General features: G+C 40.4%; 1 protein-coding gene across 1 annotated transcript; it reads right to left on the reverse strand.

Annotated features, from left to right (window-relative positions):
- Window positions 1-8,480: 8,480 nt before the first annotated feature.
- On the reverse strand, window positions 8,481-9,434 carry LOC102015003 (putative olfactory receptor 52P1; the record flags this gene model as incomplete). Its single annotated transcript, XM_005380047.2, has 1 exon — window positions 8,481-9,434. A coding segment is annotated over one exon (954 nt), but the record flags the coding sequence as incomplete, so codon positions are not given.
- Window positions 9,435-12,664: the final 3,230 nt, after the last annotated feature.

The raw sequence follows: 12,664 nt of genomic DNA on the forward strand, positions 1-12,664 counted from the left end.
AACAGAAGAACCCAGCTGTACATGACCCCAGTGGGCTACCCATACTCTGGGGTTGGGTAAAAATGAGCACTTTGTGGGGTCCTATCAACCTCTATAATCATATAGAGTTTGGAGGATTGAACACATCAAAGTGGCACCTTAATAATCTTCTCATTGTTCTATCTCATTACAGCAGAATTATTTTGGACTCATATATACTGTAGCATCTCCTTACACAGGGGACTTAATCACACTGATAAGATGTGTGCATATCTATCTGTACAGGTATCTCTCTTCTCTGGATTTTTCTCATTTGAAGTATAAGTCTAAAGAACTATAGAAAGCTATATTCACTTTACTATCGGCCACTTTCTCCCAAATTTTATATTAACCAGCTCCTATACCAAGAACTACGACAGGGAGATGGATTATGGAGCAACATATTACTACACTGTACATGTTGAACTTATCTACCACTTGTTTGTAACTGGGGAAGGATAGTTTTCTCTTGGTTCTATCATGTATGTCTCTGCTTTGAGCTAGGGAGAAAGTCTGATATTATTAAGTCTAAGGAGGCTGCTTGGTATAGTATCTGGATAGTGCTGATTACTTGGATACCAATAGTAAGGCTGGAACAACTACTTCTAAGGCAACTGAGACCAGGAATTCAGGGCTGTTTTGTTCACTGACATAGCTCTAGCTCCAAAAATGGTGCCTACTCTGTAGGAGCTCAATGCATATTATTGAGCAAGTGAATAAGGAAGATGAAATGGTAAGAGCTGATGCTCAGGGGGAGAACAGGGATATCCAAATACCCGAGACCTTTGAAGATAACAAAGAGTTAAAAAAAAAGGAATGGAAAAAAAAATAAACTGGAATAGAATGAGGTAAGAATGAGAATCAGAGACCTTGGAGCTGAGATGTGGTTCTCCTATACCACAGGGTCAATACGAGTGCAGCCTAGAAAGGATCCAAACATGTTGTGGAGCTTTTTTCAGTACTGCTTCCAGATTTCTAGGAGACTGAGAGATATCCCTTTCCACCATTATCATTTTCCTTGGATTTCTCAGTCCTAAAACATCTATGGGTTTACCGAAGTATTGAAATAAGGATATTGCTGGTGGAAAACAACCACTTAAGTAGAAACAACCATGATAGAGCTGTTGGAAAGTACTTGGCCTATACCTATGGTTATTTGGACAACAGTAAATTTCATGATATTGGTCCTTTCTCTGCCTTTTTTCATGAAAATTGAAATAAGAGAAGGAGGATGAGGAGCCTGGAGGCAAGAAGGCAGGGTGGGGAAGCTGTGAACCCTGCACAAACATCGTCAGTTGGAAAGCCTGCTTTCCCTGTGGTCACTGTAGTATGGATTCCAGGAAACCCAGATCCCAGGGCCTATCAGTAACTAGGAGGAGGCCATGGTGTGTCCTATGTGTCTAACGGCCACAGAGTTCAAGAAGAAAGAGGAAAAAGCCATGAGTTTAGAGCTACCATTTTGAAATATTATGTCTGGTAGTAACCAAAGGAAAACTTCAGTAAACTCACTTTGATTAGGCATTTTGAAAAAGGAAGCCATTTGGGAAGATAGCATGTGCTATATTATAAATTTCCTCATCAAAATTGTAAATTTTGGGCTGACCAAGTGCTATTCAGGCTCTTCTGTCTGCTTCACCTATGACCCCATTACCAAGAAGGTTCTGACAGGGAGCCAGCGTATCCATCACTGAGGGCTGTACCCAACCATCTCTACCATCCTATTGGCCTAGGATACCTGATATTCAGGATCACAAACATCCTTGAGCACTTCAAACAAACAAACAAACAAAGCAATCTTTGTATCCAGAGCTCTGAAGGTGTATGTCACATTCCTATTCAGAGGATCCCACAGTAAAGTTTGGATATTAGAGGCCCAACTGAGGACTGCAAGAATTGTGGGCTTTGTCATATCTACCTTTTTCTACCATTTTGTAATTGTTGTTTTGAGCTTGGTGACTTCTCCCAGCTGTCAGGGCTTTCACTGCAGCATGGCTGTGTTTTTGCTGCACATTCCATGGGGGCACCGACATTAAGAGCTGGAAGGGATTGAGAGGTCTATGTTTGTACAAATTTGCCTGACGTATGCAGACATCTTGGTATGTTCCATATGCTTTGCTTAGCTTCATGGGCCAATAGTTAGTGAAGTATCTGCACCTGACACAAGGAGGAGTCCTGAGACAGTCTCTAATAAGCTTTGCTGCTAGTTTACCTAGGTAAAGATTAGGATATGATGTATAGAGACTTTAAAATTTTGGTAGAATAAAAAAAATCTGTGTATATCAGTATAAAGCTCTTGCTCTTAATCTTTATGATAGTCAGATTGCCACCTACCATTGCAGAAAACTTGAGTTTAACAGTCTCTTTCTATCCCACACTAGCTGTGTGACCTTTCAATTACTTCATCTCTCTGAATCTCCATCTCCTCATAAGTGAAAATACCTACCTCGTGAAGATATTGTGAATATTTAATTATATAAGGTCCACAAAGCATTAAATTCAGCTTCAGAGAACCCATTTTATGTGTGTTTGTGTGTTTATTTGACTAATGCCTATTTTCCCAATTCCCTACAGCCACCATGGAGACTTTTGGACTTGTCCAATTCTAGAGTTTAACATGGCTTAGCATATAATAAACATTTTATGTGTTAAATGAGTGAAAGAGTGGTAAAATGGTAAGTGCAATTGATTATATATTTTTTATTAAGCTCAGAGCAGATGGGAGCATTTATTATAATTAGTACCATTAACATATTTAATTTGTATTAGGTGGCTTTGATTTTGGGAGGGAAAAGTCAAATGTTGGTTGGTTGGCTGCAAGTGCAAAAATTTTGTTCAGTTACATTATTCCATAGAAACTCTGGGTTTATTATTCATAACTAAGCCTCTCACGGACTTCAGTGTGATCTAAACATGGTCTAAGTGAAATCCTTAATTCCAGTTACCAAGGCTTGCTTTGATTTTAGGAAACAGAATACTGAATCTGCAATACTGTAGAGTTGGGTGGGGTCCTTGGTGATTGGAAGATGAGCAACTGACCCATCATGTACATTTTCAGAACAAGTAAAATTTGTAGACACTTCTGTGCTGGTTGTGGGTAATAGCAGTCAAGAGACGGGGTAGGAGATGAACCAGAGGAAGAGGAGATTTGTAGAAATCAGGATACATATCCTGTTTGTTAAGGCCAAGTCTTTCCAAGCAGGTTAATCTATGATGCTCGCTGGCTTTGGGGCATGTGATTTCCTAATAGTCCCCTATTAGGTGGTTTTTTCCCCCTCTTTCTGTAAAAGTACAAATGAAGTCTACAGAAGTTAAGCTAGTGAACAATTGCTGTGAATTCATTCTGATATGAAGTTATGGTGAGTGCAAAATTCATTCTTCTTCCCTTTCATGTTCTCTCCTGTGAGAGATAGAGAAATAAACCAGTTGCATACCTGACTGAGGAAAGAACATACCAGGGATTGGATAAAGTGTTGGCTGAATACCTAGATCTTACCACTGTACGGCAGGGCTTATTGGGAAGTTGTCTTATTCTTAGGTTGATATTAAGAAATGGTCAATTTTGTTTTTAAAACTGTGCTGAGGAGAAACCTATATGTTTTAGGCATCTGAAATGTAGCCTGGTTTTCAGGTTTTATCTATACTTCTAACTAGGTCTTTAATCTTGAATAATTTCTTGACTTTTTTTTTTTTTTTCTGAGGTACTGGAAATCGAACTCACAAGCTCGTGCTTACCAGGCAGGTGCTGTGCCGCTGAGCTAAATTCCCAGCCCCGCTTCTTGATTTCTTGTAAGCATAATTTTCCCATCTTATTAACCCCATAAAGTTGTTATGAGGATTAAATAGTACTATATATAAGGAATACCAAGAAATACAATAAGATGTAATAATGGTATAGTTGTTAGTATAAGATGTTCTCTAGGCCCCAAACATCTAAGGCAATCACTGTGCTAGTTCTCTGCCAAGGACTGCCTCCTTCTGGGTCAGCTGCCTTAATTCAATCCTCTTTCATCAAAGCTCTACAAATCCCAAGGGAACTTTCCCAGCTTTAAGTACAGGTTTCAGAATCATCTAATTCCTATGCATCCTAACTCCAAACAACTTCACGATACAATTAAACTTAATAAGAATCCCAACCTACATTTTATAGATAGTTTATAAAATATTTAATTATTGTATACTATAGGAGGCTGTACTACTATTGCCTTTTTATGGTGGGAGAAACTCAAATAGAAGTAGGTGGGCTTGTTCTCATTGCTGCATTCTTCTGGCCAGGACTTTCCCAACAATAGGCTCTTAGTTTTCAAGGTTTATAGAGGATTTTCCACTTAAGGCCATGTTTGTACTCTGTCTCCTATATTTCTATATTTTCCTGTGCAGTTAGCTATAAAGCATTTATATAACATATTGTGTATTTTGTTCATAGGCTAGGATTTGTTGAGGAACATCTTAGTTTTCCAACTTTTGATACTATTGGCATACTAAGACTTAAAGGATGTTCAATGAATGAATAATGTTGCATAACAAACAATGAGCTGACAGCTTAAGTTTTTCTTGTGATCAGATATTTGAAATCAGTACCATGACAATGGTTAGATCCATGTTCTAAGCCTGCATTAGAGCTCACATAAGGGAAAAGTTCACAGTCAGTGTTAGATTCCAAGATTTTGTCTTTTAAGAAAGTATTTAATCTAGATTAAATTCTTGTATTCCCAAAACTTCCAACCTCATAAGGTGTGATTAGTGGAGATATGAAGTTTAATTTTCACCTCTGAAATCTGAAATTCATTTACAAATCATTTAAATTTAGCAACTCCTTAATGGTTCATCTTTTCCTATGCATGAGACAATGAAAGGAATTCTTATAGCTTTGACATCTTCCATTTCTCAGTCCCTCATTTCTATCTTTTCTTCCTTATGGTAGTTTTAACTGATAATCTTCATTTTGGCCCTTTGGAAAAAGTGTGACCCCTATGAATCTGACTGAGCAATTATATCCCAAGGGACTGGGTAGGTTGGTAAGGCCCATTTTAGTCTTTGTCTTTAGATAGAGGGCACTGCTTTAGTCATCTATGCCCACCTGTAATGGAATAAACTTGCACACATGCAAAATTGTGCCTCCAAATGCTTTGATTTATTGTGATTTGGATTAGAACACAGCACATTTCAGGACCTTACTGGTTGGATTATACAACCATTCCTGTAGGTGCAAGGATCCTAGTAGATCTCAGAGACTAAACGTAATAGGAAATTGGTAAGATCTCATCTACTTCCCTGTTTTCAGACAAAACCATACTCCTGTTAGCACCAGCATAATGTTCATTCCTCAAGAGAGGGTTTGGTTCATGCAGCAACTCAGAGACAGAGTCCTCATAAATTTTTCAGCTTTGATCTTCTTCCTGCTAAAGCCCCATATTTCTGCTAACCTACAACAAAACTCAAAGTAAATTTCTTAATAAAACTGGGGAAAAAGAATGTTCTATATTCATTGCCTCCTGTTTTTTCCTTCTCTCTTGTGTTCTTACTAAATAAGCTGTTGGCCACTTGAGACCACTGGAATGGGTTTTATCAAAGTTCTGATGGATACTATGCTGCCAGTCCCATCTGCCTTTACATTCATGGTTTTGACCCCAGCATTTGACACATTTGGTCACTCTCTTTGCCTTGTGAGACTTTCTTCACTCTTCCTTCCAAATCTGATGCTTTGTCCTGTTACCTACTGTCACTTTCACTCTCAGACTCCTTGGTTGTTTTCTTATCTTACCAAAATTCAATTGTGTTAGCTTGGATCTATACACTTCCCTAGATGGCTGTTATGGTTATGTCCCCCCAAAGCCTCATGCAGTCATGGGGCTGGCATCTAGAGTTTTTGACTGGCTCATGGTCCAATGAGATTATGGGTGTGAGTGCTATACTCACGGTCCAATGGGATTATGGGTGTGAGTGCTACACCCACCCTGCACTGGGTATAGTAGGGTGGGGAGCCTGCATACAATACAAAGGAGGGAAAGAGGCTTTCTTGCTGTTGCTCCTTCTTTTTTGCTCTTGTTACTTTTGCTGTTCTCCTCTACCATGAACTGTTGCCCTCTGCCATGTGCCACTGTACCTTGGAGCCAGCCAAGTATGAACTGAAACCTCCACAAACTGTGAGCTAGATAAACTTTTTTTTCCTCAATTCTGTGTGTCAGGTATTTTGTCTCATCAATGAGAGAAAAGTAACCAAGACACGGGCTATCTGGGAGCTAGAGTCCTTTAGGAGTTGCCTGTGAAGTTCTTGAGGATGTAGAATCAATTTTCTCCTGTTGTTGCTTCCATTTTTGCCCCTGGCTGCAGAGCCTGCCTCAGTGACTGTACCCCATCTCTTATATTGTTCTTCATGTGTCCTAAACCTACTGCACCCCATGCCTTTGACAGCATTGTTGTACACTCGTATTAGACTGCTTAGGCTGCCACAGGGGAATACTGTGGACTTGGTGACTCGAACAACTTAAAATTGTTTTCTCACAGTTCTAGAGAATGGAAGTTTAAGATCAGGATGCCCAGTGATTGGGTCTGGTGAGGATTCTCCCTTCCTGGCTTGCAGAAGGCCACCGTATTATGTTCTTAGGTGGTAGAAAGAGCCAACAAGCTCTCTGGTGTTTCTTCTTACAAGGACACTAATCTCATGACTTCATCCAGCCCCAGTTAGTTTAGTGAAGTCTATAAAAGCTGTATCTCCATACAGGCATATTGAGAGCTATGACCTCAAAAACAAGACTTTCTGGGGTTGGAGAACATAAACATTCAGTTGGTAACAATACCCTTGAGCTCTAACTCTGAGGCTCCTTATTACTTTGAGAGAATGAAATATCACAACATCTGTTTAGATGCTGGCACATTTCTTTCTTTTTTTGTTTTGAGACAGGGTTTCAATATGTGGCGCAGGCTGGCCTAGAACTTGTTTATGTAGCCTACGCTGGCCTCAAACTCAAGGTGATCCTCCTGCCTCAGCCTCCCCAGTGCTGGGATTAAAGGCATGTGCCACCACACCTAGCTAGATGCTGGCACATTTTTAACCTGGAAGTACAAGAGAATTAATTTACCATAGGCATGTGGTTTAACCAACGCAAGATAAGCAGCTTGAGTCTAATGAAAACATTCTATGTTGGGAATGAAAATAACTTAGAGTAGCCAGTGTTGCTGTGGAAATACAGTGAGGGGAGACTTATATTACTTCATTTGAAGATTAACTATATGACAGTGTGGTATTAACAGAAGGATAGACCTTAATGAAAGAGAAAAGTCCAGAAATATATCCACACATAAAGCTTTTCAATTTGATAAAGTTGCCAGTGCAATTCAATTTGTCAAAGATGAGCTACAAAAAGTAATTCTGTAATAAGATATCCATACATGAAAAATAGATCTTGAGTCCTACATCACACCATACACTATTATTTGTATTGAACCATAGACCTAAAATTAAAACCTAAATTTATAGAACAAAGTAAAAGCTGTGAATCAACTTGATTTCTACATCATAGCTAAAAGTTTCTTTTTAACTAAAAAGATATCAGTAAGAAAATGAAATGAATGGCAGAATATTTTCACTATGCGTATCTGACTAGTATCCAGACTCTATAACAGTGAGTGCAAGTCAACAAAACCAAAATCTCTTTAAAAATGGGCAAAAGACTTAAAAATTGCCCAAAAATAATAAACACAAAACATACTGAATATCAGTAGTTGTTAGAAAAAAGTGTAAATTGAGACCATAATGAATTGCTAGCTTATATTCATGGAAATGGCTAAAGTGGGAAAAAATATGAAAAGCTGACCAAGATGTGGAACTACATAGCATTGGTGAGATTATAAAAATTGTACCACTACTTTGGAAAAATTATGTCTTGAGTTCTTTTAGAGTCATACACATACCCTTCCCTCTGACCTAGAAATTCTACTTCTAGGCTAAGCAATACTCATAGCACCTTTATTTATAATAGCCCAAAGTGGGAAATAATTCAGGTGTCCAAAAGAAGATAGTTCAACTGTGAGGTATGCATATAGTGGAATATTACTAAGCAGTGAATTAACAGTTGGTGTAAACAATAGGGTATGGATGAGGGTTATTTCTTCTTGTCAGGTAAAGTAACTGTATCTTCCTCATTTTATCAATGTCTCTTGAAGGTAGGAGTAGTGTCAGACAGCAGAGCAGCATTTTCAGGAGGCCCACATCAGTTTGATAGCCATATTTCCTATGAGACAAGGACTTTCTGAGCTTTGTAGCCATATCTACATCACAGGTGGGAAACACTAGATGGTTCTTGCACCATCTGGCTTGATAGACTTCCTGATCAAAGTAAGGATACCACTGAGTGTGGCTTTCTGTCTCCCCATCATGCTGGGAGCCAGGAGCCTCATAAACATTGCCCAAGGGCTGAGGGGGTTAAAGCCTAGTTTGTCAGGCAGGGGTAGTATTGAAGGCCTCATGGCTGAGCAGAGCTCCTCTTCAGCAGTCGGAGGGTGCCATCCCGGATCTGTTTGGTTTTCATCCCATAGATGATGGGGTTAAGCATGGGAGGCACAATGAGGTAGAGGTGAGCCAGGAGGATGTGGATGTGCCTAGGTACATGTTGGCCCAAATGCTGAGTATAGAATGAGAAGAGTCCTGGTGTGTAGAAGAGGAGGATGACACCGAGGTGGGAGCCACAAGTGCCAAAAGCCTTAGCCCTTGCCTCTTTGGAGGAGAGGTCTAACACAGCCTGGAGGATGAGTGCGTAGGAGATGGCAATGCAGATGGAGTCAGTGCCCACCACCAGTGTGGCAGCAGTGATGCCATATATGTTGTTTGGCCGTGTATCCCCACAAGCCAGCTTTACCACAGCCATATGTTCACAGTAGGAATGGGCCACCACTCGGTTACAGTAAGTCAGCTTTGCCAGTAAGCGGGTAAGTGGGGTCATGAGCCCCAAGCCATGGAGTGCAGCAGCTGCCCCCAACTTGCCCACAGACTCTGGAGGCAGCAGTGACCCATAGTGCAGTGGCTGGCAGATAGCCAAGTAGCGATCAAAACCCATTGTTAGCAGGAGGCCAGATTCTACAGCTGAGAAACCATGGATAAAGAACATCTGGGCAGCACAGGCCCCAAAGGCAATCTCAGCAGCATTTGCCCAAAAGAGGGCAAGGAGCTTGGGCACGGTGGAGGTGCAGAGCACCAAGTCAATGGTGGACAGCATGCACAGGAATAAGTAGATGGGCCGGTGCAGGGTGGGCTCTGAATGCACCACCAGCAGCACTGCCATGCTGCCAAGCAATGCCAAGGCATACATGGAGCAGAAGGGAAATGCAAGCCAGAAGTGGGATGCCTCAAGGCCAGGAATTCCCATGAGCAGGAAGGAGGCTGGGATCTGATGGCTGTGGTTTGTGTGTTGCACAGCAAGGAATGGTGTATAGAGAGGATCTCACTGCCTTGGTCTAAGCCTTTAAGAAACCCTTGGATCCAACCTTATGTTGTAGCTGGATGGCAACAGGAAATGTTTGCGTTAGACTTCATGAAAAGCATCCAGGATGAGAAGATTGCGGTGCACTGGGAGATGATGCAAAGAGCCGTATCACCAAACTTCAAAATAACTTTTCATTTCTGTAGGACTCAGTGATGTCCAGGGTGCAGGGTGGGGGCTGAGTGAGTGGCCTGGCCGTAGAACGCTCCATGGTAAAGGTGAGTGATCAGAGATTTACGCCCTTCTGCTTTTTGCCTGTGAATCCTCTATGGCCTCTTGCTTGTGAATTTTCTATTGATTCATCTGTTGTGTGGCAACATGAAGGTAATATTAATAATAAAAAAGTCAGATAGACTGGAAGACTCAAATGTGGCTACTTTTTACAGTGGGAAATTAAGACTGAAGGGGTAAAGGGAAAAAAAGGAGATCTTGGCATTTTCAAGCCACTGAGCCCGTACCAGCTCATAGATGAGGCTGAAAACCGAGGTGCTAACCAGGAACATCAAGACACAGGTGAGGGGCTGAATCTCTCACAGCCTGCCACAGACATAAGATTGCATGGCTCATGTTTAGTACTAGGATCCCATGCTTTCCTCAGATGCCCTCTATAGATATTAAGAAATCAGGTGAGATCAAGCAAAATTGATAGTGGTTGGTGTCAGGTTGATTTGGCCATGATATGATCTGCTGAGGTCATTGAAAAATTATTGTGTGCAAAGCATATTCTTTCATAAAAACCAAAAGGTATGTGACAGAATGAGAAATGAATTTTACTCACTTAGAACACACAATCATTCTCCATAAGCAAACATGGAGAGTAAATTTGATCAAATAATAGTAGCACTGAATTTTTACACATCTTCACCCCGCATCTTCTATTACACACACACCCTTTCCTCATTTTGCCTCACCTATATATACCTTCTCACTTCTTTCTTACATGCTAGATAGCTGATAATTGGGTATTTGATAGACTGGGGAGATTAGACAGGAAAGACAGGAAGGGGACAGTAGAGGGAGAGGAGATGAACATGAAAGATAGATAAATCAGAGTAGATATAAGAAACAGTAGGAAAGAATAGAGAGCAGTACTTACAGTAATGGAACATGATTGTGCTCTGGTTGCTGATTGAAACAGATGTTGGAACTGATTAGACCTCTGCAGATGCCCCAGTTGGCATCCTTAACCTAAGCTGTAATAGTCTGTGCAGTTCCTAATGTCATCTCCCAGTATGCAGTGACCTAAGTAACTATCTTGTGGAAAGAGGCAGGAAGGATAAAAGGTCTTCAGATGTGAGTTGTGGAAAAGAGCTGCGTATCAGGATGCCTCTTCTCTATCCCAGTGCCAACTCTAGCTGTCATTCTGATATTGAACAAATATCCCTTTCTCCCTATCCCTTCCCCAATGTGTTTCTTGTTTTATCTTCTGTAATATTACCTCCCTTGTATTTCTACCACCTATTTGGTGCCCAAGGACACCAGAGGGGATCTCAGCCTCTGTGGTGATGGATGGATCAGACAGAAATCAGTGTGGGAGACTTTGCAAAATAGTACAGTATAGGTGACATGATTCCATTTGATAAATAAACACACTGTTCAGTTATATGATTGTGTGTGCACGTATAGTTCTGTGTAAAGTCCATGAGCAAGGATATACTCAGAGGACACATGTTCATACACTTATTTGTAGGTAAATGGGTACAACCTGAGAACATAATGTTAAGTGAAAAAAGTCAGGCATACAAGCTCAAATATCGCATGGTTTCTCTTATATGAGAAACAACACATATATAGTATGTAATGTGTAATGTATAACATATAATATATAATAATATATAATAAAAGTATCCAAAGAAAGGCAAGATGGAAGATAGATAAACATTAAGTAGGGAGAAGTTCACATACACCCCCAAATTACACATTTCATTGTTCTAAAAATATTTCAATATATGCTAATTTGTCTCATGTATACTTATAGCTTACCTTAGCTCATTGAAAAGAAAGTTTGTGTTATTATCTGTTTCTTTTGTTAAACTCCTTTTGTTTTATGTCTTGTGGTGAATAACTGCTTTGAAGATAAAGTATAATAATTATTGTTATTCTCTTCTGTGGTTATAAATTTTTTTATAAAATAAAAAATACATTGTTTTTAAACAGATGATACCTAAATATTCTTGCTCTAAATTGGGCAGAATTGAGAGTTTAGTAATCCAGTTATAAACAGGGATCCTGTTTCCCCCTCATTTTCTCCCTCCACTCAGCCTTTAAATAATCATACCATATTTAGTCATCCCCTGAGCTATTACTCAAATAACTTACTCCCTCCTTGACCTGGGAGCTACACAGCACAGAGACCACAGCTCTCCCTGCATCAGCCCTACGTACACAGATGGGGAAGTGAAATGGGAAATGTGTGTGTTGTGTACAACAGGCTTAAATTCTAAGAAAGAGATTGAAACTGATGTCTTGGGATCTTCCTTTCCTGCCTGTCACTGATACTTGAGTTAGATCTGAAAAACATTCAAGGTGGAGAAATTACAAGGCACTGGAAAATAACACAAGGCAGAGAAGGGGTTACCATCAGCAGCCCTCAAAGAAGTCCTTCCCACTTCCGTCTGGTTTAGGGATCTGTGGGCTGGATCCCTTAGTGTCCTCACCCCCAGGGAATCTCAGTTAGTGGTATGGCTACACAGCCCTGTGCATGGTGTAGGTGATTCTGGAGACTTTTACAGGTTTCTTCTACCTTCTCCTCTACCCCACTGCTATTTTCTTCTGATTCATTTGTCTCTTGTGATCAGGTAGCGAGATCCCTCTTCCAGATAACTCACCCAGAATAATACAGTTCATACCTCTCAGCCCTCTGACTTTTTTAGCACCAGGTAAAGGAAGACCTTACCTTAAATATATACAAACAAGAACTCAAGTATCTGGACAAGGCTGTGCCATGAGGAGAGGAGTAAGTTTTTCATCTCTGGAGGTATCTTAAGCGCCTGAAAGCTACCAGCCAAGAATTCATCACTCACTAATGAAGACCAAGGGCAGCTCAGTTAGTTCACATCCTCACTCTGCAGGTTACCTGCTGTGCAAACTCAGTCAAGCCATCTAAACTCTGTCAACTTGTTTCCTTGTTTGTGACCTGGAGGAGCTGATTTTCTACTTCATAGTCTCCT

The sequence above is a fragment of the Chinchilla lanigera genome, unplaced genomic scaffold, assembly GCF_000276665.1.
Source record: "Chinchilla lanigera isolate Chin_1 unplaced genomic scaffold, ChiLan1.0 scaffold00013, whole genome shotgun sequence".
In the NCBI taxonomy this organism is placed as follows: Eukaryota; Metazoa; Chordata; class Mammalia; order Rodentia; family Chinchillidae; genus Chinchilla; species Chinchilla lanigera.